The sequence below is a fragment of the Photinus pyralis genome, unplaced genomic scaffold (genome assembly GCF_008802855.1).
Source record: "Photinus pyralis isolate 1611_PpyrPB1 unplaced genomic scaffold, Ppyr1.3 Ppyr1.4_LG7, whole genome shotgun sequence".
Lineage (NCBI taxonomy): Eukaryota > Metazoa > Arthropoda > Insecta > Coleoptera > Lampyridae > Photinus > Photinus pyralis.
The window spans coordinates 29,781,972-29,803,757 of NW_022170738.1; the positions used below are offsets into that span (position 1 = coordinate 29,781,972).

Consider the following 21,786-nt stretch of genomic DNA (forward strand, 5'->3'; position numbering starts at 1 on the left):
GTTATGCCTTTTATTTAATTCTCTTCCCTTACTTCCCCCTTACTAATTTAAACACTCCGGTACAATTTTCCGTGCATATGGAAGTCTGGTTACATTCACAAAGAGGGCGTGTAAAGTTGGTATCGGAGCAATTTTGCTATAGAACGCTGAACGACGAACTTCATAAGACTTTAAGAGCTCCTTCTCACGAGGCTTTTTTGAAGCGCTGCAGAGGGGCGCGGCAGAGTAGCAGGGTACGCGATTGTGTGACGTGTCTTTGCAGCGTTGCGGGTACGGTTCTAAGTCGCTCAGCAGCACTACCAAGTGGCGTGTGACGTATTTCGCCGGGAGCCAGCAGGTAACACGCGCGAAACTGAAATAAAATAGCTACCACTTCCAGTGCATGGAGATGGCTTCTTTAGACGCCATTTTATAAGAAATGCGAACTCACTTGGCACCTACGAATAAAAAATTAGAGGAGAGAATATAACGGTGGTGGGAAATAGCATAGCACGCGACGGAAGTCGTCATCATATTACATACTTCCTTTGCGCTGGTCAGTTATGTCGACTTGACTATCATAAAACAGAAGAGACGATGTCAGTTTTGTTTTATTACACCACTGCCCCACTCTTATAACTTCCTTTTTGTCCATTTCCGTCTCGACCCCTTTTAATGCAAGGTTCTCTCTTATTTTTTATTTGTAGCTTGGTTCGTATCTTAGCTTGCTTGATGGCGCCGTGTGAAAGGGTCGCGCTACCAGCCGCGCGAGTTTGTGTAGTGGAAGTCCGCTACAAATCGTGCAGACGCGTCCCAGCGCCACTTCGTGAGAAGGCGTCCATATAAAACAATAGGGGCCATAGAGACAGATGCCGAGGTAGAAACCGAAAACTGATTAGAAATGGTGATAATCAATTAAGACATTTCAATGAAGTGACGTCCAGATGAAGAATATACATTTTGGAAAGGGAACCCATAGATCGAGATTAGGAGGAAAAACATTTTGAAGGATTCAAGGTACGTGAAGAATGATTGATTAAGGCAATAGTGAAGAAGAGCATCGATATGTCCTTGCCAAATACATGAGGAAATCGAGATGCCATAATTAAGGCGGACACTTTGGTGTAGTGTAGAGCGTACCACAAAAGTTATAAAAAAATTCACATTCGAAATTAAATTAGATATCCTCTTTTGTGTTTCACAAAAATTATTTTTGTTTTTTGTGTTAACTTAAATTTTTTATTTGAGTCTTATTTTATTTTGAGCAAGAACCTAAAGGAAAAACTCCGATACAAAAAGTGCTTGGGTTAACAAAACGTATGACACTGTTAATAACCACTATGAGCGTTCGGTACCTAATGTATTTACACTTTTTATTTGAAATCAGTTCTCTTTAAGAATAACTATTACAATATTACACTCGTATCACTATGAAACAAATTAACAATAGCTTAATGTTTTAGTATAGTTATTGACAAATGGTAAGTAGCGTAAGTTTATTTACAACAGAAAGAAAGAGTGTGTTAGACTTAGATTACATAGCACGGTCTATTCTAAAGTTATATTACAGAAAATTAATCTATTTGCCACTGTAATGGCTTCCTATATGAGATGGAGGTCCTCTGTTCTTATATCGACTGCCCGGTCTCGAATGCACTATGGCATAATGATCACTATGAGATGAGACAGATCTTGTAGAATTCATGGTCGAACCACCAGAGGTGTATCCTTTTGGATTTTGAGGTGCTCCATTAAGGGAATATCTGCAACCCAAAGATCTAACAAACATTTTCTAGCAAAAAATGAACGTACCGTGATCCGTATTGACTTCCATGCCACGATCTGTACGGGTCATAATCTTCTATGATGCTTGGTTCCTTTTCAACAATTTCTGTTCGTGCGCAAGCACAGGTCATTGCTGAACACAGGAAGATATTGATTATTAACATGATAAGAAACAAGATCCCTAACGCTATGCAAAGCCATAGTAACCAAGAGGGATGTACGCCATCGTCACACAATCCTTGAATGATGGGAGCTTCGCTTGGATCTAGTACAAACACGGTGGTAGCCGCCATCAAAGGACCTTCCTCTGCTTCTAACGCTCTAGATTGTACTGCACCCGGAGTACAAATGGGTTGTTGGCATGGCCCTCTACATAGCCCAATGTCACACTAAAAAAAAAAGAACAACTCACACACCATCTGTAGGTGAACACAACTTACTTGTAAGTGAACTTCAGATCCTTCAGCAAATCTGAACATCGAGTTCAATTTCGCATCGGCAATTCCTGTTTTTTCATCATAAACAAACTCCTCGATTACTTTAGGATCGTCGGAACATCCTCGATCGTCGATAAGGGCCACATTGTCGTTCGGTTTGTTGAAAGCGAAACAAGATTTTACTTTGAATCCGTGTATGCCGTCTGGTCTCGAGACCGTTACTCGCAACGTGTATGGTCTGCTGTACACCGCTTGTACAATTTTTTTGTCGCCTTCTAATAATCTAAGCGAAACTTGGGACGTTTCGTTGTTTGCATTTCGATATCCCGCCTTGCCGCACGTGATGACGTATAGTTTGTCTTCTGCCAGTTCTAGTGTTCGATGCACTCGCACCGCAATTGAAATAGATCGTTCTTCGGTTTTCTGAAACAGAAAGTGAACACATTTATTTTACTCCTCTCATGTAAGCGAGTATATAAAAAATATAACAAATCTTTATGAAATAGTCAATGATTTACAGTAAACACAGGGTGGGCCATTAGTGCGTGAGTTAAACTTGTGGAGGTTCCGCTTTAGTGGTCTATAATATGTTGATATGTTGGTTATAAATAAATAGAGGGGGTTCAAAAACCGACATTAAAGATTAAATCCTTAAAAGTAAGTTTTTTTGGAAACCTCGCATTGTTATTATTTATAGCTGTGTCTTATATCAAGCACAAAAATAAAGATACGTTTGTGCAAATTGTGACGTTTTTTCTTACATTCAAGATTTAAAATATATGTTCCTTTTAGTAACCGTTACGCCATCTGTGTATTTCTCGTGCAAGGTCTCGTTGTAGTTAGTAGTTTTGTTGGTATTTACATCTTACAAAAATTACCTGTCACTTCAGATTTTTCAGGAATTACGAAATATAAGTGACACGCCCCCAGATTTCTACGAAATGAACTGAACTTTAAATTAAGACTGTGGAAAATTTAGGGCTTCTTCCGCAATTTTTGTTGTTGAAAATGTTTAATTAAAGTGCTCTCTAGCCATTTTTATTAATACCATGATCGTATCCGGAGAGAGTGGGGGGCTTTCACATACCGTAATAAGATGTTATAACGTATCTAAAGTTAAATGGGGATATTGTATTCTATGATAATCAACAGTGTTGTCTGGTAGGTGTTGTTTTGGTAGTTCATTGTATTCTTTTGGAATTCTCCTTTTCCGGCATTCTTTTGCGATTTTTTAATCTTCCTGTTATTCATGTAGCGTGCACTGGTCATCAAAAATTGCCAAATACCTAACCGTTGAACTTCTTAGGGGATGTGCCGCTGCTATTTTTTAGCGCATTTCCACAAACATAAAAAAAATGCGCTATTGTGGCCACTTTGTCCGTCCGTCCGCTCGTTTTGCGACGCTACTAGTTCTTTATCTTAAGAGCTATTGTTCTACTTTTTTCGCTGTTTGGTTCGTTATAGTGTCGAGTCTTGTACCAAGGAAGGAATTTTTTCTGTACCGCTTACAAAAAAAGTTATTGTAAAAAAAACAAAAAACCGTTTTTTACATGTTCCATAATTTTACACTTTTGCCGTTTATTAACCATCCTAGAGATCATTTATAATTTTGTATTGTTGTCTGTCGTCTGTCTGTTGGTCTGTCCGTCTGTTCCTTTGCCTGTCTGTCCCTCTATCTGTCCGTGTGAACGATATTTTTGTTTAGAAATGTCCGATCGCTTTTACATCTCCGTTAGTTATGAACTGAATTGCATGAAATTCAATATGGAAAATTTTATTTTGCTCATGTGCAAGCCAACTTTTTTTTATCTATGGAAGCATTTAAGTGAAATTTGATACTTTGGCGCTTGGAACAAAGGAAAATCTAACATTAGTTTCAAAATTTAGGTTTGCACATGCGCAGTTCCAACTTTCTTATTTAGAAAAGCATTGAAATGAAATTCTTCTTATAAACTGAAATTGAAATAGCATGTCAAAAATGGATTGCTCATGTGCAACGCTATCTTTCATATTTGTGGCCGGATTTTTACGATTTTAACAGAAGTTGCATCTTACAAATGGGAAATGAATGCAAGTGGAAATGCGCTTTATGTAAATCGTTTACGATTACTTTTTAACTTGTTTTGTGTGTTATTACAGGGCGCGCGTCTAAAAGATTTACCTACTCTCTTCAACAGGTCAACTGTCAATTAAGATTAACAAACAGTGTTCTCCATTACGAAATAAATCACATAAAATGCGATATTGAATTAAAGGAATGGATGATGACGATGATGTAAGAAAGTATTACGAATAGAAATTCTCCAAATTGTAGGTAACACTAACGGTACCAATGCTCGCAGATGCTTAGCTAATCTAATCCATTATTATGGCAAAACTGTAATTTTTCAGTTCATAAGCGTGTTCTGCTAAATTAGTGTAATAACTATCGACCGGGAACAGAAAACTGCGTAAGTTGTACAATTTTGTGTCTTAAATGTAATAGATGCAGCATCGAGTCATACGTGTTAAATCCATTTAACTAGTCACTGAGAGCTGCCAAGCCAGAAAGCAATCAGAATGTGCAGGACATGAGTATATCTGTAATTAATAATTTATGCTCCTAATAAACATTATAACCTCTCCTGTCGCTATAAAATGTATACTTTTACTTTCTTTAATGTAATTGCTTTATATTCTTCTTCGCTATGTACGAGTATTGTAGGTTGAATTGGAGATATTATCACATTAATTAGTGAATCTTTTGTTTCCCAATACATTTGGTCACGCATATGAACTTTAATAATTTTAGCCGAAATAATACGTGTAATTTTACAATAAGGCACCTGTAATTAAATGATGGAATTTGTAAGAGGCACACAATGAAAGGGAAATTGCAATTTATTACGCTGACGCGAAAGGATTTATAAAGACCTGTTTTCTACAAAAAAGACTATGCGAAAACGAAGCTTGCGGGAGTTGATGATGTGGATGAAAACATATTAGGGATGTTTTCAAGGTTTAACGATTGTCTTTGTCCTTAGTAGATAAAGGTGTTCCAATATGCATTTAAGCAACACACCCATCCTGTGTAATAAATAATACCTATAGACATACCATTATATTAGTCATGTAGAACAGTCGCAATGCTAATAACAATTAGTTAGTGACGATCTGCCAAGGTATTTTAATTACGCGATTTGCACATAATACTCATCACCTTTTCTAGGTGTCCTCGTCATTCATTTAATTTGTGATTTTTTAATCGAAGCAGTGGAAATGCTAAGAATGTTAACGCACTTAATTTCCATCCGATGTAAATTGCGTCATTTCGATAAAAAGTTTCTTGGTTCGCAGTTTTTGAATTGTCTGTAGATGCGTCAAGGGTAGTTTAATTTTCAAGTAATGAGCGACACATAAGATGAACTTTGTTACGCTTTGAAAACTGTTACACTTACATGAAGACAGGTGGTAGTTACCGCTCAGCAAGCAAGCAGTTAGTTGACTTGATACTGCCTGAAATGAAAAATAAGAACACGATCTCCCACATCCGGATTGAAAAGATTTAGACTAATAAGAGTGTGCTATAATATTCATCATAAAATCAGCAACCCACCCTCACGTGAAGATGATTTTATGTTTTATTGTAGTAGTTTAGTAACATGATCCTAGACCGATGTGAAGATCCACCTTTATAAAATTGTACAATTGTAAGTGTTCTAGCTAGATACAATGAAGTCACAAAGAATCAATTTTGCTCGCAATTTTGAGAATATGGGGACCAACTTGACATAGTCACTGTATCAAAAGTGAACTTCTGAAAACAATAGTTCCAAAATTCCTTATTAAAATAATTCCGCGCAAAATCAATGCAAAACACCTCGTCAAATTTTCTGAAATAAAAACTCCTAATATTAAATACAGTACAGGTACATTTTACAGCAAAATCTTATAATGAACTAAATTTTTCCCGGCGACTTCGTACACTCTATATTGACGGAATATGGTAACGGAGACCCAGCGTACAGAATGTAAAAATGCAGATGAATCGATCGGTACACGAAAAGGTAGAGTGTGACATCAACGAAAAAATAAGTTTTAAAAAAACCTGTAATCCGATCGGGCCCAATTGTGAATTTACACCATTCCGGGACACACAGATACCTACACGTGAAAAAAATTTCATCAAAATCCATGCAGCCGTTTATGACTTGTGTGGGATGATCCGAAACTGTGGTCTTCTCAACCATATTGCGTATGGAAAAGTTGAAGAATCATAAACCATTTTTATAAGCTCCCCAACTTTCTCTAATGAAGCTTTATGGTAAACCTTATTATAAGTAATTATGAGGATTTTCGTATTTCGACTGTTAACAGAATGTTCGAGATTGCTTTAGCGCTTAAATTTTATACGTGTTGGGATTTGTGTTAAAGCTCAATGATGAATTCATTGAAGGAAGACGGTAAGTTCAAACGACCAGCCTTCGAAATCATTGGGAAGTTCGCACGTGGGCCCCTAACCATTTGATTCAAAGGGGCGAACTTTCTGCAATGCAACAAGAAACTGTCATTGGCAATAATAATAAAAGTGTAAGGTGCCTAACACAAAATAAATTCATTGGATACTAAATCAAGGTTAAATCCGACGGAGGCATTTAAAAAAAGATCAACTCCAATTTCGCAGTAACGCTTTACGCATCATTAAACATTCCTTTGGATTTTGCGAACAAATTTTGATTCCATTCCCCGAATGGGTAGTTTTAGGCACCGTATAAACAAAGCAAAGTGTATTTTTCCATTTGTAATCAATATGAACCGCGTCCGTCAATAAATTTGACGAGCGGATATTTGTATATGAACTCGGTTCGAAGAAGGCAAAAAAATTCCAATTAAGTTCAATATTAAGTACCGGAAGTCTTCTAACCGAGTTAAAAATCTAAATTTCAAATTTACGTTGTATGAAAAATGCAGATATACCCTTTATAATGCGAATCTCTTTTAAAGTTAAATGTGGTCGCTAATTTTAGATTGAACAGTATTTTTGAAGTCGAGGTCAATGTTATTTTGTTTCAGTTCAGTGTAAATTTGATTAGGTTTCAATTGGGTTTTTTCTTATTTGTGCGTCTTTACTTTAATTTAATTTGTTTCAATCGAACACATGTCCCTGAGTGTTTTAGTTTTATTGATTGATTTTGTCAAATAAATATGTTTTGTCTGTGCTGTGGTTTGTATTTGCTTACGACCCCGGACCCAGGATATAAGAGTGTTCATACCAAATTTTCTATTCGTACCCAGGATTATGTCTAGTGTTAATTAAAAAATTGCTAAAATTCTGTGGAAGTGTGGGAGTGACCAAGGCTGCTGTATTTTTTCAATTAATCAAATTAAAGTCTTTATCGAGATTTTTCGTGATAGCGGATGCTTAGAAAAAATTTTACAGTTAAAGTTTTCATGTCAAAAATTTTGTTCGTAGGTACCTGAGTTTAATTGAGCTAGTTGAATAGGTGTTTATATGGATGGTTTAGTGACCGTTTGCCTTTGGCCAATGCCCATAGCAACAAATAAGAAATAAATTATCCAGCTCTCGCAAGTTTTATTCTTTTACATTTAATATTAGTCTCCGAACGAAAAAATGAAACAAGAAAATACACAAAACGAGCAAAATAAACAAATCACACAAACAAGTAAGCAAATAAAACAAACAAATTGACAAAGTAAGCGTGATAGATGGGATGCTTTCCCTTGGAGAATTTGCGCTAAAAATGTAACAAATAAAAAAGAAAACAATTCTGGGTTGTGCCAAACATATATTCATAAATACAGCATGATTACCAATTAACGCAAATAAATGCAAGATTTAATTACCGAGATTTATAATACAACTTGGAAAAGAAAATTTCCCGCGGGCAGAGCGTATTGTTAGTTGCGGTTGTTAGGCGCAACTACGAGTAAATATTTCGCTTACGCTAGATTTTGTTATATAACTGAATGCATTTCATTATAGTATTAATTTTATCATGTGTATGTGATTGGTCTGTTTGTCTGTCAGGTAACACAATACAAAACAACACGCGTATATTAGAATCGAATTAAAATTGTAAAAATTTATGGTCATCACGGAAAGCACCCTATTGATTTTCAAATCACACACGAAAACTGAATCGCTTAATTTAACATTGGAACACAATCAGCCATACTATACAGGGTGTTTCAGATAGAATGCCCGACATGAGTAGCTTTAGGTATTTAAGATGTAGGTTATGTTTTAATCCTTCTCTTTGGTCAACCGTAGCATAGATAAGGCTCTTTTATCCGCGACTAAAATAGATATACAGGGTGAGTTTTTTTTCATTTTAAGCATTGGGATCTCGGAAACCATAAGACATACGGATTCGGTTAAATGAGGAAAGAGTTGTCGTTTTAAGAGCTTATTTAAGATATGCTTTTGTTTTTTGAAAAAAATCCACAGTTCACTAGATATCAGCGAAAAACCGATTTAGTGATTTTTTTAAACTGTCGTAAAATCGTTATTATTAGAAATACAACAAAATGACACGAATAAAAGTTTTAGACATTTTAATGCTTAACATGATGAACTTACTAATTTATTTTTAGATCTTACAATTTTTGAGTTATAATACAAACTTTAATTTTTTTTAATGATAGTCATAGTTGGCTTTGACATTTTTAAAAAGGAGAAATTTTTCTTTTTATAACGATATAAGGCGTGCTAAATGTACTTTAATAAATAAACGCCCTGCGGCAATTTTCGTATTATTAAAGGATAAGTAAACAGAGTTGGCCATGGAAAACAATATCTATCTAGTGAGATAGCTACCTTTCATTTACGACGAAAATCGGACAGGCCAATGTTATCTTCATTTTGTACCAAATGAATTTCAAGATATGTAGGATGGGTTAGATTTGGAAACACGACTTAATTTACGCTGGTTTCAACAGAACGGGGCCCCGCGCACAACTAACTGCAAGTTACATATTATAATAGATAGTAATTAAGAGAACAAAAACAGAAAAAAATGCACTTTTTAAAAATGTCACAGCCAACTATGATTACCATTTAAAAAAATATCTACAATGTTTGTTCTTTGCATATTTCTGTATTTCTAATACTAACGATCCTACAACAGTTAAATGTAAAATCACTAAATCTGTTTTTCGCTCATATCTACTAAACTGTCGATTAAAAACAAAAAACAAAAGCATATCTTGAATAAGCTCTTAAAACTACAACTCTTTCTTTATTTAACCGAATCTCTGTCTTACGGTTTCCGAGATCCTAATGTTTAAAATGAAAAAAAAACTCACCCTGTATATGTAGATGCGTTTTACCGGCCGTGAGAGTCGTGAGCTCATTATTTTGTTCCATACATAACTTCTTGTCCTTTGCTTTGTCCCTCCAGCTCTTTAACCTCTAGCACCAGGTGTTCTCATCGTTTTTTGGGTCTCTTTTTTTGAATTGGATGTTTCCACACAATATGTTTCATCGAGTGGCATTCTATTTAAGTGAGCTAACCATTGCAATGCAATGTACCTTTTTTAAAACCGTCAGGGTATTATATCCGGTATAATTCTTTGTTCTTCGCCATCTACTCTCTTTCCTCCATACATCTTCTGAATTTTTTCCTGTAGCATTTTATTTGCCTTATAGATGTATCGTATGGTCAATTTTAAAATTGTGGTATGTGCCCTTTCAGTTATACCGCGACAGTCGTTGGTTAGGTCACACATACGGCTGTTGATGCGACTTGAAAATGTCTGTAGGTACCTAGGAAGTGCCACCCATACCCATACGATACATACATTTCGTTGCTTCCCTTCCTAGTATCTTTCCTACCTATCACCTTCTTTGGTATGTGAATTAAGAATACCTCGGTCTTTGTCTATACGCAGTACGTCGTCGGTATATACTTGCAAGTCCTTGGGTATTTAATTCAGCGGAGCTAATATTTGTTTCCAGTAGGTACCAGGTTAAATAGGAGCGTTGATAGATCGCCTTGCCTGGGCCCCCTTTTTACCCGAAACTCATCTGATAGGTATCCGTTTACTTGTAGGGGATTACTGCTACTTTTTAATGTGATTTTCGTGAAATTTATCAGCTTTGGCTCTAGGTTGCTCCTTTTGACAGTGCCATAAGTACTCCTAAAATCTACAAAAAATAGGGCAGCAAGAATTTCATAATATTCAGTATAGAAACGTCTCTTTCACCATAAAAATTTGATCCGTTGTGTGTGGATCTTCATTTTCGAAAACCAGGTAGCCGGCCAAATGAAGTTCAATAGAGCATTTTTGTAAATTTATTTCTAAAAAAGTAGATTTTAATCTCACTTTGGCCGGCTGGCTGGCTGGCAGCGAATGAGGAAACGCTTGTAAAAAGACGGGAAATGTTACGTAGATCTGCGTGGGCCGTGTAATTAACAACTACGACTGATGATGGATAGGGTGAGATACACGGAAACTTGAAATCTATATGCCTTAGATGCTTTAAGTCAAATAACGCAAAATAACGATTTAGCAGGTAACCTGCACGTTAAATTTGACGTTTCTGATACATCACAGGGCTGAATAACTAAACATTGTTGAAGCGTATATTTTGCAGTGTCCATAAACGACAGGTGGTGGTCACATCACTCCTATTCAAAACCCCATTACATGGTTTATTTGATTTTTAAGTCGGAAAACTATAATATATAGCTTCGGACATAGATGATGCACAAGACACCCCCTATTCAAGCTATCATTGTAAATTGTGGTCTCACTCCTTTGCTTTTGTTTCATTCATAGCTAGATAAAACTCATAAAAAACATTACCACTAATACACATTGATTAGGATGAGTCTTGCACAGTTGCACTTGCTCCATACTGTAACTACCTACTTCCTAAACTAGGAGCACTTTCATCATTCCCTGGTATTTATACCACGCGGGCATCGCCTTTCTTGCGCCACATGTCCTTCAGCTTCAAAACCATGTTTTTCTCGAATGCAATTATCACACCTATTACCACTGTAATTAATGTCGCTACATCGATCGCCCTTTTTTTGTACAGTGTTATAGAGAGACAACGCTTTAAACGCACGCGAATGCCATAAAATTTGCACATACAAAAGGAAGGCCCCATTCTGTTGGCATACAAATTGACTATTAGCTGAATATAATTTGTTGTCCTATGCATTTCATTTCTTATGATGGTGTCTTTCGCAATGCTTGAAGGCTAAATAATATAATCGTTATCTATGCTAATTATGCGATCTCGTGAGTGACAACCTCACGCTAAATACTAATTTAGTGCTGCGAGTTCCAATCCCAATTGCAAAAATTAGTGTATATAAGAACGTAATTACGCTATAATGATGGGCGAAGTTTACTTTATACAAAAATTGCCTTTTTTCTGATTAAACACAGGAAAGTGAATAATCAGTGCCAGTCTAAAACACTTTCCCCTTCAGTATTTTACGAGCGCCATCAGAAGAACAACTTTACATTTTACCTGTAGGTACGTTCCTCAAGAGGAGAAAGTGCGTGCAACGTGCATAAGTTTTCACGCGCGTACAACTGTAACATTTGCGATGTAGGTAATTTACCCCGAGGGCTGTCGACCGGTAGAAAGTATATTCATAGCTAATTAAAACGAATTTATTTCAATTGTAGCTAAACAGCAAAATTTAGGTTGGACATTCAGACACCAAACGGATTCTGAAGGTTTGGCATGATGATTAAAGCAAACCGTAGCAGAGGACCTCAATTGCCTTACGTAGTTTAATTAATTGAAATCTCTTAGGCAACAATCCTTTGTCGTTACTTCCATAATTTATATTGTTTACCCACGGCTTTGTCGTAGGTACCTACCTAATCTGTCGCCTGTTTCTGAAGGCGAGTGGGTCCCATATTAAATGTAAATAAAAGCTGATTTGCTAATCGCAAAATATTTATTATTTATGAGTCTACGGCAAGTTTAAAACGGGAAATGTTGCTAAAGTTAAATGTATTTCGAAATAACTAACAAAAAGTGCAATATTTCCGGCATCTCGAAATTACGAGGTCGACCATTTTAACGCTGATGAAAACAACTATTGCACCCAATAGTTCTTTGTAGACTATGCTAATAAGGGTAGGTACAGACACCCTAATCACATGTTTTAAGCGTAGTTTGCACGCTACGATCATCTGGTGTTTACAATATGCGATATGTTTGCTTTTACTAGAAGCATTTCAAAGAAATATCTCAATAACTAAAAGAGTTGACATTGCGAAGTCTGCGCATGCGCACATTGATCCACAAGATGTGGGAATCTGTAACTAAATTCACTTTCACGTAAAGTGTAGATTCAATTTTTTTGGTACATGATTAATGCGGGGGAGGGGGTCTTTTGTGTAAATATTTAAATGTCGCCTGGCACAGATTCACAATATACAGTATTTAATGCAGGAATAAACAATCTCTTAAGAACATTATCCGAAATACTGCATTTTCCTTCCGTACTCTCCTGGGACACTCCGCTATCGAGATATTCGCACAGTTTGGACCCCACCAGTAGATATGTCTCGCCCATATAACCGATCTCGATAAAAGGTCGAGGAGAAGGCTGATGATTGATAGATATTAATTGTCTCCGTTAAGATCTTTCATTAGATTAGGTAGGTGTTAGAAATCAATTCCATTCGACGACACCTTCCACTAGAAGACTCTGAAGTGTAAAACTGGTGGTCTCCCCCCTCCCCCAATTTCAAAAGTTCCACTTGGAACCACTAGAGGTATGCATATGCAAATTTTGTGCGCCATATTCTTTATTTTTATTATTATTCTTGATCCGATACTCTTTAACTCCTCTGTGAATGCGCAGTAACCAGCGCCACGTTTACAAGAATTTTCGTACATACAAAAATTGTTTAGACTGCCAAAATGAAGCCGCATAGAGAGTTTCTGAAGAGTGATAATCAAGTTTCAAAAAGGTCAACGTCTCGCGGACTAAACGTGAATTGCTTCGATCATTCTGATTCTACGTACTTTACTTTTTGTCACTACAAAGAATATATTTTCCGACACGTCGATTTTGTATACGTTACTTTTGTTGTTTCGAAGATTCATTCGTACTAGCTCATCCACGTTTCATATCCTTCATTTTACCGATATTTGGTTAATTGAGTTTGAATTGTAAATTGAGTTATTTAAAGTTGCCATTATTTTATCATTGTCCGTTTGTAAACCACAGCTCGTTGTCAAGTCAAAATGTTACTTTTGTTTAGTTAATGTAAATTGAATAATTGACGCTTATTAATGTTAATTACAGTTTGTAGTATTCGAGTACCCGAGTGTCGAACGTTAGACATGGCTATATCGCAAAATTTATGTGCCGCGCGTTTCACTATCCCTCTTGTTCTTTGGTTTGCATTTTTATCTGTTACAGATAAGGCAGAATAGCGCCCTTCTGAATTCAGACGGCCGTTACGACCAAAGTTCGCAGGTAATATTTCTATTTTCGACGATCCCTTGATATAACGTTTGAGCACATTGGCTTTCAAGTTGTAAAGAGTATATTTCTTTGATAGTCTTTTCAGTTTCATTTATCTCTTATTTCCCTGACTACGAGTTGATCTTTTAGGTAAATCTTTTGAGTTTAATTTAGTTATCGGGTAGCAACGATATATTTTGTAACCTTTTGGAACCGTTTATCTTTCGATTAATTACTCTCGATTACCACCATAATTATTGTTTACGTTCCACCTCTTCAAGTGTGTTGTTTCTTTAGCTTAACAAGACTAGTACAAGGATCTCCCAGTCTGCCTTGTTTCCCCTTTCGATAAGTATTCTCTCTTTTCTTTTTGCATTTACTATAAGACTAAGTGACGCCTCTCCTGTTTAATACACCACCTTTTGCTTCGTTTACCCAGTGTACGAGATCCCCATTACCCATTCCGGCCCATCTCTACTTTGCCTGAGCTTACCGTGTGCTTATCTAAAGGTTATTTTGTTCCGTTTGCTCAAAGTGAACATAACAAACTATTAAACGTTTCTGCCAACAGTGCAAAGGCACCTTTCTTTCAAATCCCACGGTTGCGCGTCATTATACAAAGGGACATTCCTTTTTTTGTTAATGTTGGATATGCGCCGGAGTAACTGTAAACAATAAAAAAAATACGACACCGGAACATTCAACTGATTTGTCCTCGACCGAATACGGTAAAAATTTTGCGCTACGACAATTCGCCTCCCCAACTACGCAAGTATTTTCTCGTCTCTTTCTGATGTGACCCCTGGTTCACACTACCGTGACTCAGTACCTACCGAAACTATCAAAGAACAGATTTACTTTCGGACCTCATACGCTTGCTCTAGTTCTCGAAAAAATAATTATAGTTTGAACTGCACGGGTGATCGCGTTGTTAGCCCAAAACCGAATGAATTTCAAAACTCTTTCCCTAGTGATCCCTACATTTTGTTTTTGGCTTCTTATTAACGAAAACTGATTCGTTTCTTTCGCTCCTGTCACGAATTAGATGAGCTATTATGATAATTCAACATCCCACATATATGGTTAAATATAGCAAGTCCTACAATACAGAATTGTAGGAAATGTAACTTGGTAATGGCTTAATCGTAGTTAGAAAAACCATAGATAATCGTGTTAGATAGCGCTCTATACCACAACACGCTAGCAACGAAGATATAAAATTCTTCATGGAGAAAAGCGAATATTCAAATGTGGTTACGAGCGGTTAAAAAAATTCAGCGTTACAGTTGACAATGGAAGGTTAATTGTGAACACGCTTGTAAGTGACAATTCGCTTAATTATGTAAACATTCGAATTTTTAATTTACAACTCAAAATAAATTGACAGGTCCGTCTGATAAATTTTCGTTCACAATGACCACCTTATGACCGCCAACTATAACGCTGAATTTTTTGAATCGCTCTTTACAATTTAAAGCTGACCTTTTAATAAAACTTGCGCTGTATGTCTTTCTTTCATTCATTGCATATTGGTAAATTGAGTTTTTTTGGAAATAAACCAGCAATTAGAGAGGTATGGTCATTCAGTGTTACAATTACCACCCTACTATTGTACTTTCCAATTGAATTAATATGGTGTAACGCAAAAGTAGTGGTAGTAGGTAAGTAAACGACTATTCAAAGCTGCTTATGCATGGGGAAAGAGGGTTTAGAAACAATAACTCCTGAAATGAAAACAAATTTAAAGAAAAGTGAATGATAATATGATAAACGGTTAAACTATTACAAAAAAAATGTCTATCTACGTATATTAAAATGATAAGTGTGCACCTATAATAAACAAAATATGGAAAATTGTTATTGTGACATTCCCCAGATGTCCAATTGGCTCAAAAAACGTTTGCGTTTTATTACATAACCTACAAACTTCAAAAAAGTGTTGTATCTAGTTTGGCAATAGTGTACTACAGTAAAGACGTTCTGTACAGGGTGGTCCAAATTCGTAGCTCACCATTACGATCTCATTAGATACAGCGTATTTTAATGGGGGCAAAGGTGCCCCTTTCTGCGACTAAAAAACGCATTTGAGATGTTGGAAAAATATTTGCAAATGTCAAATGTCGTTTTCATTTCCCTACTTTAAACGGTCGAAAATGGAATGTTCCCGTTAGTATGGGCACTTTTTTTCGGAGAATCTGAATCTGTTATCAGATTTTCCCATAACAAGCTAGATGTAGAAGCTATAGGCTACTATTTTCTTATTACTTATTGGCGCCATATTGGATATTTACGGAATGAGACAGAGAACAAAATAATCACGTGCGTACTCTATAGGTACATAAATTTACAAGAAAAATTTCAAAATTAAATGTTTTACATTAATTTCTCAAACAAATTCACCAATATGGCGTCCATAAGAAGCAAGAAAGTAGTAGCCTGTATCATCTAGCGCGCGTGTATGGACATTCTGATAACAGATTACAGAATGTCCTATTTTCGCCACTTTTATCTCCGCAACTATCCAAAAAATAATATAGGCGTCATGTCCTCCTTTTGGGTCAAACTTAAAATTGTACAATTAAAATTTGGATACATTCGCTTACTTAAGAGGTACGGGGGCATTTAAAAAGAAGGGTTAAAAAGAGATACAGAAAAATGTTTATTACAAGTTTCTTCATAATGATTGTTGACTTATCTGCCGCTTTCAAAAAAGTATACGGGGTCACGTAAAAAAATTACTTGACCTCATTTTTGAAATGGTACATCCTGTATATTTTAATAAAAAAGATAAACTCCCACGACTAAAACATAATTTTAAAAGATACTGATCCTTTAGGAAGTCGAGATCAAAAATTTACAATAAAGCAAACCAGGCAAATCAAGAAATAAGAAATAATCAGGTAAGAATGGAATGGTGTATACTGTAGAAGTGTATAGTGTAGAAAATGGGACACCCTATCCCTATACGTTAAATGACAAGCAATGACCACCAACATGTAAAGCTAAACTCCACTTACATTATTAACGAGTAGTCCACAATATTCTGGAGAATCAACAGGCGCGAACAAATTAACGTCCAAAGTGACTAGTTTGCTTCCATCCCCCTGAACCATGCATGCCGGCGTCCTGAACTCCCTCGCGTGCACGGCTCCCGAAAAACTGCTATTGAAAGCTACCCGTATGCTCATGTGTCCCGTTTTGCATGTTGCCGTCACTTGCGGTAAAAAATCCGTACTCGTAAGCTGAGCGTCGCTCTGTAAGAAAATGTAAACATAAATACGTGTAAATTTTTACCCTGAAAACATAAAGATTATGCACTACGCGGATCGGCGGATTTCCGGATTTCATCATCATCCTCCTTTATGTATTCATGTTCTGTTTATTTATCCGTATTGTAGGGATAATTATGCATCTCCGAGTACAATTATTTCTAAAAAGGCGAATCCAATTTATGAGATTTATCGCATTATCTTTATTTGCTAGTAAGATTACGCCTTGGCGCACTTAGAATGAAGGAAAATGCGCGAAGGAAAGTGGCAGATGGCATGAGAACGCCAATTGTTCGCTTTAAAGACGCAATTACACATTTTTCTTCAGCTCTTTGAAGTCTCTGAGGCATGAAGAATGTTTAATGTTCCTTTCCTATTAATAAACGATGGCTTTAAGTTTAACGCTTCACGAGGATGTGCGATATAACATATAAGTTGCTATAATTTGCAACGGAATTATCTCTTGAGGTTGCAGGGTGACTTACGCGTAACCTTTACTAACGTAACGCTATTATTGCGGTCATAGTATGTAATATGAGTAACCGATGAAGATAGCTTGCGGTGGATACAAGATCTGGTATCATTATTTGCCAAAAGTTACGTATATGTTGCTCGGTTTGGCAAGTCGTTCTCAATGTCCCACTTATTTTTTCTGTAAGAGAACTACCATGAGACTACATGCTTACGTTTTAGAGAAAAACACTACCAGATTGTGAGGTTATTATGGTTATTTATTAAATGGGTTTCGCCTCTTTTTAGGGCGTATAATTTCTTACACAGTTACCTGTGTATTTCAATTAGACCGTAAATCTAAAATCTATTTCTCGAAAATTTTCATTTTCAAGACAATATATTAAGGCAATATACTATACGTCGATTTCAAAACCGTAACGCCCAGCAGATGATGCATGAGATTTAATTAGTACCTGAAAATAACAAGAATGTAATGTAATGAGGCTAGGCGGCGAATTACAATCAAATCGATCTTAAGCTCATTTTTGATTTTCAAAAGGGAGCTTATTGTTTCTATCGGCTGTTCGGGCGCCTTTTATAAATCGATCGAGATCTCGGCAACGGAATATCGTAGAACTTTCGGGTTTTCGGCAATATATTCGTACTATCGTGTTATTCCTGCATCGCTTAGTCTGAAAAATGAAAGCCTCCTGAAGTTGATAATTTATGAATTTTCTTTAAATGTGTTAAAATAAGGAAACAGAATATTTATTTATTATTTTATTTATTATCCCTCTCTTGTTTTGGGCCCTCAACAGGCTTGCGCCCAATTACAGAGTGACCCGCATGATGCTTTTTAGAGGTACCTCTGCACAAGGTCTTAAGTTGTTCTATACTACTCCGGTATTTACCTTACGAATTAGGAAAACTGCAGGAAAACCTAATTTATCATAGTGTGTTTTTTCGTTTAAGAAAAAATTTGTACGATCTTATATAATTCCCGAGTACGAAATTATTTTGTCCGATAGATATTCTCACACTACTAGGGTGTGGTGCGCGAGTGCACCATTCTGTTGAAACCAATAGTTTTCAACTTTTGTTTTTTGTACCGTAGATAGCTCAATACAGTATGTACTTGTTTTGCCAGTCATATAAAAAAATAAACTTGATGATGATTTCTCCGAAACGAAATTGAAATCTCTCAACGCTCTCTTGTCGAGCTCAAAAAGTGGCAATGAGAGTGAAGTTTTTTTAAATTTTTTTGTATCTGTTCTAATAACACCAAAAAAAGTAGTAACATCGGCAAACTTTGTTTTTCTGAAGTAATCGAAATTTTCAGGTTTCAGGTTTGTTTCAATAATCGTCGCAACTTCTGTGGTTTCACAGATCCCCATGATAAGACATCCTTATCTTGGACACAATGTATACGCTATTTTTTGTACTCAGTACTAAGTTTTTCTCCCTCCGGGAGGAAAAGTGCCACTTTAGTGCCTTAAATGAAATATAAAACACGTAGATTTAGTCTACGGAGCACAACAACTCAGTGTCCATATTGGACCGGCACAAAATTAATCTGAAGTTGCATTGGCCGCTAAAAGAAGCAAAAAAGGCACAAAAAACAGACCCAAGGTAAAATGCTACAATCGCAATGAATTTGGGCATTTTTCTAGGAACTACAAATTGTCAAAAAAATATTTGTTTCACGCGAACCGTTAAGATGCGATGCGAATAAAAATCTCGAGCAGGTTAAATAGCGAGAGCCAGACGGGTTAGGATAGCGTGAGTTGCGGTAAAAACTGACGCGAGTCGTCAACTTTGCGTTGGTTCCGTTCCGGTTTTTCAGCACGGCAACGATTATAGAGAATAATATTGGATTTCGGTTGGTGGAGAAGCATGACGGAATCGGCCGAAAGGTTGCGGGTGCAGACAGAGGTCGGTTCCGATGCAAATTTTCTACCGACAACGACAGAAAAGGGAAAAGTAAGAAAAACGACCACCCGAGCGAACAGGCTACAAAAATTAGATCACGAGAAGTGTACAAGTTAAAAGTTAGGAGAAGCGCGGCGACAGCTTGTGTAGAAATCGTTTTAAAAAATTTAAACTTCAAAAAGTTAACGGTTGTTATTGTACTAGCAAAAAACAAGCGAGTGGGTATAAATTTTCGTGTTTCTGTACAAAATTCGCGCTATTCTACGGACAAGCGAAAGAAACCAGTTCAATCGCGTATTTTAATTCGTATTGGGGGACCTGCAACTTTCATTACTCTGCTGCATGTGAGTTGTATTCGTACGTGCCCTTAGTGAGTAAAAATTAAGCGTATAGCGAAACATATGTCAAATTTTACAACATATGTCGAACTTTTGTCGGTTCCCCTAAAGAAAGAACTTCATACGCCAACAAGTGCTAACCTTGACCTAGAGGAATTTTTAGTCTGAACATTGAATAATAAATCTGAATAGAAGGTCAGTGAGATAGGAGAAAAGGTGGCCAGTATTCTTTATCTAGAATGTGCTGGTATCGTACGGCAAGTAACAAAACGTGATTAAAGGAAACTCTTCAACATTTTTTAATTCATACAATATAGCCGAGATACTCACTTCAAAATGAGTAGAGAGGTGAGAGAGAATGTTTTGACTACGGTGACATCATGCCATTGATAAACTTACGCACGTCGGTAACTGGATACCTTTGATACAACGATCGTCTAAATATAGTTTTCAGATGAATATCCGACTTAATTTTTTAACAAGTTATAAGTTCTTAATTCAATAATAATAACAGCGTTGTTGCAGAACGTAAAAAGTCAATTATTGGATACAAGATAATTAGACAACAATATGCTATGATAATATGATAAAGGGTCCGTTCACTTAGCCAAAAATGAACTAATTTTTTTTACGTATTGTGCCTCAATAATCATTTGTGCTCAATAGTGCATTTATTCGCACCGTTTGTGCCTTTTTGGTTTTGGAGATAATAGGACAAATCAAATGGGGGCAACTTAAATCGTTATTTTTTTGTTATTTGTGACATTTTCAACTAACTACATACGAAATTAGATCATTCACTATAGTAGTAGGCGAGAGACACTTTGCCCCAAGGCCCATTCTCCAAACGAGTACCTATAACTTTTGTTTGAAAAGTTATTTTAAAATTTTGTTCCTTAACTCATCCAGTATGTACACAACCAATTTCGTGGAATTCTCTCCATTTTCGTTGTCCGGCCAAGAATTGCAGTGGAACTTTTTTTTCGAATTTTCAAAAACTAATTCCAGATTCGTGATTTTTATGTTCAAAAACCGCCAGGCACCAAATTTCGTCGAAGCAGGGGTGCGCCCTTCCGTGATAGGAATTTTGAAAATTTTTTTCAAAATCGGAAAGGGCATACCCGAAAACCTAATTAAAAACGTGTCACTCATCTTTGTAACTGTTGTGTAGTGATTGTTTCAGGTACGGTGAAAATTTTTTTGCGGTTTTAGGTCACTAAGTAGGTCTATTTTAAGAATCCGCCCAAAAATGTCTGCAAAAAATACAAAAATTAAATTTTTTAAAAATATGGGCATGTAGCACATCGATTTTAGGGTTTTGAAGTTTTCTGAATTTAAATTTTTAGTTAAAAATGTTTTTGGGGGCATTTTGGAGGAGTGGGGGGTGTTTTTAAGGGGTGGGTTTTTATATTTTTTCAATATTAACGTGTCGCTGTCATACATCGATTTATATGTTTTTATGGATAAGGATCTCGAATTCCATATCAAAATGGAGGTACAGCAAGTTATTCAATGTTAAAAAAGTAGAACGACGCCGACAGACGGCCCGAAAATAACATAAAACGCGCGGTACGCCTCGCCCGCGCTGCACGACATCATTTTAATAAAAAGATAATAATTTTGACGCTATCTTGTATATCTTTCTAGGATTTATTCAAAAATCATACTTTGACATCAAAATTGTAATCTCCACCCCAAGAAACCTATAAAAAGACGTATTGCACTTGTTATAATTATTATCTTTTTATTAAAATGATGTCGTGCAGCGCGGGCGAGGCGTACCGTGCGTTTTATGTTATTTTCGGGCCGTCTGTCGGCGTCGTTCTACTTTTTTAACATTGAATAACTTGCTGTACCTCCATTTTGATATGGAATTCGGGATCCTTATCCATAAAAACATATAAATCGATGTACGACAAGTTAATATTGAAAAAATATAAAAACCAACCCCTTAAAAACACCACCCCAATCCGCCAAAACGCCCCCAAAAATATTTTTAACTAAAAATTTAAATTCAGAAGGCTTAAAAACCCTAAAATCGATGTGTTATATGCCCATATTTTTTAAAACTTTAATTTTTGTATTTTTTTGGCCGCCATCTTGAATTTCTCAAAATGCTCAAGGGTGTCAAGGTGGCATTCTCAAA

General features: G+C 36.3%; 1 protein-coding gene across 1 annotated transcript in view; it reads right to left on the reverse strand.

The window, feature by feature from the left end:
• Nucleotides 1–1,324: 1,324 nt before the first annotated feature.
• The window catches only part of LOC116176011, a 64,754-nt gene continuing 44,292 nt past the window's right edge, over nt 1,325–21,786 (reverse strand). The window contains exons 2-5 of the mRNA XM_031494431.1: nt 16,669–16,905; nt 2,205–2,624; nt 1,792–2,153; nt 1,325–1,742 (exon numbers count right to left, since the gene is read on the reverse strand). Coding sequence (XP_031350291.1) covers nt 1,559–1,742; nt 1,792–2,153; nt 2,205–2,624; nt 16,669–16,905 — 1,203 coding nt within the window. The 3' untranslated portion in view covers nt 1,325–1,558. The remainder of the gene's footprint in view (nt 1,743–1,791; nt 2,154–2,204; nt 2,625–16,668; nt 16,906–21,786) is intronic.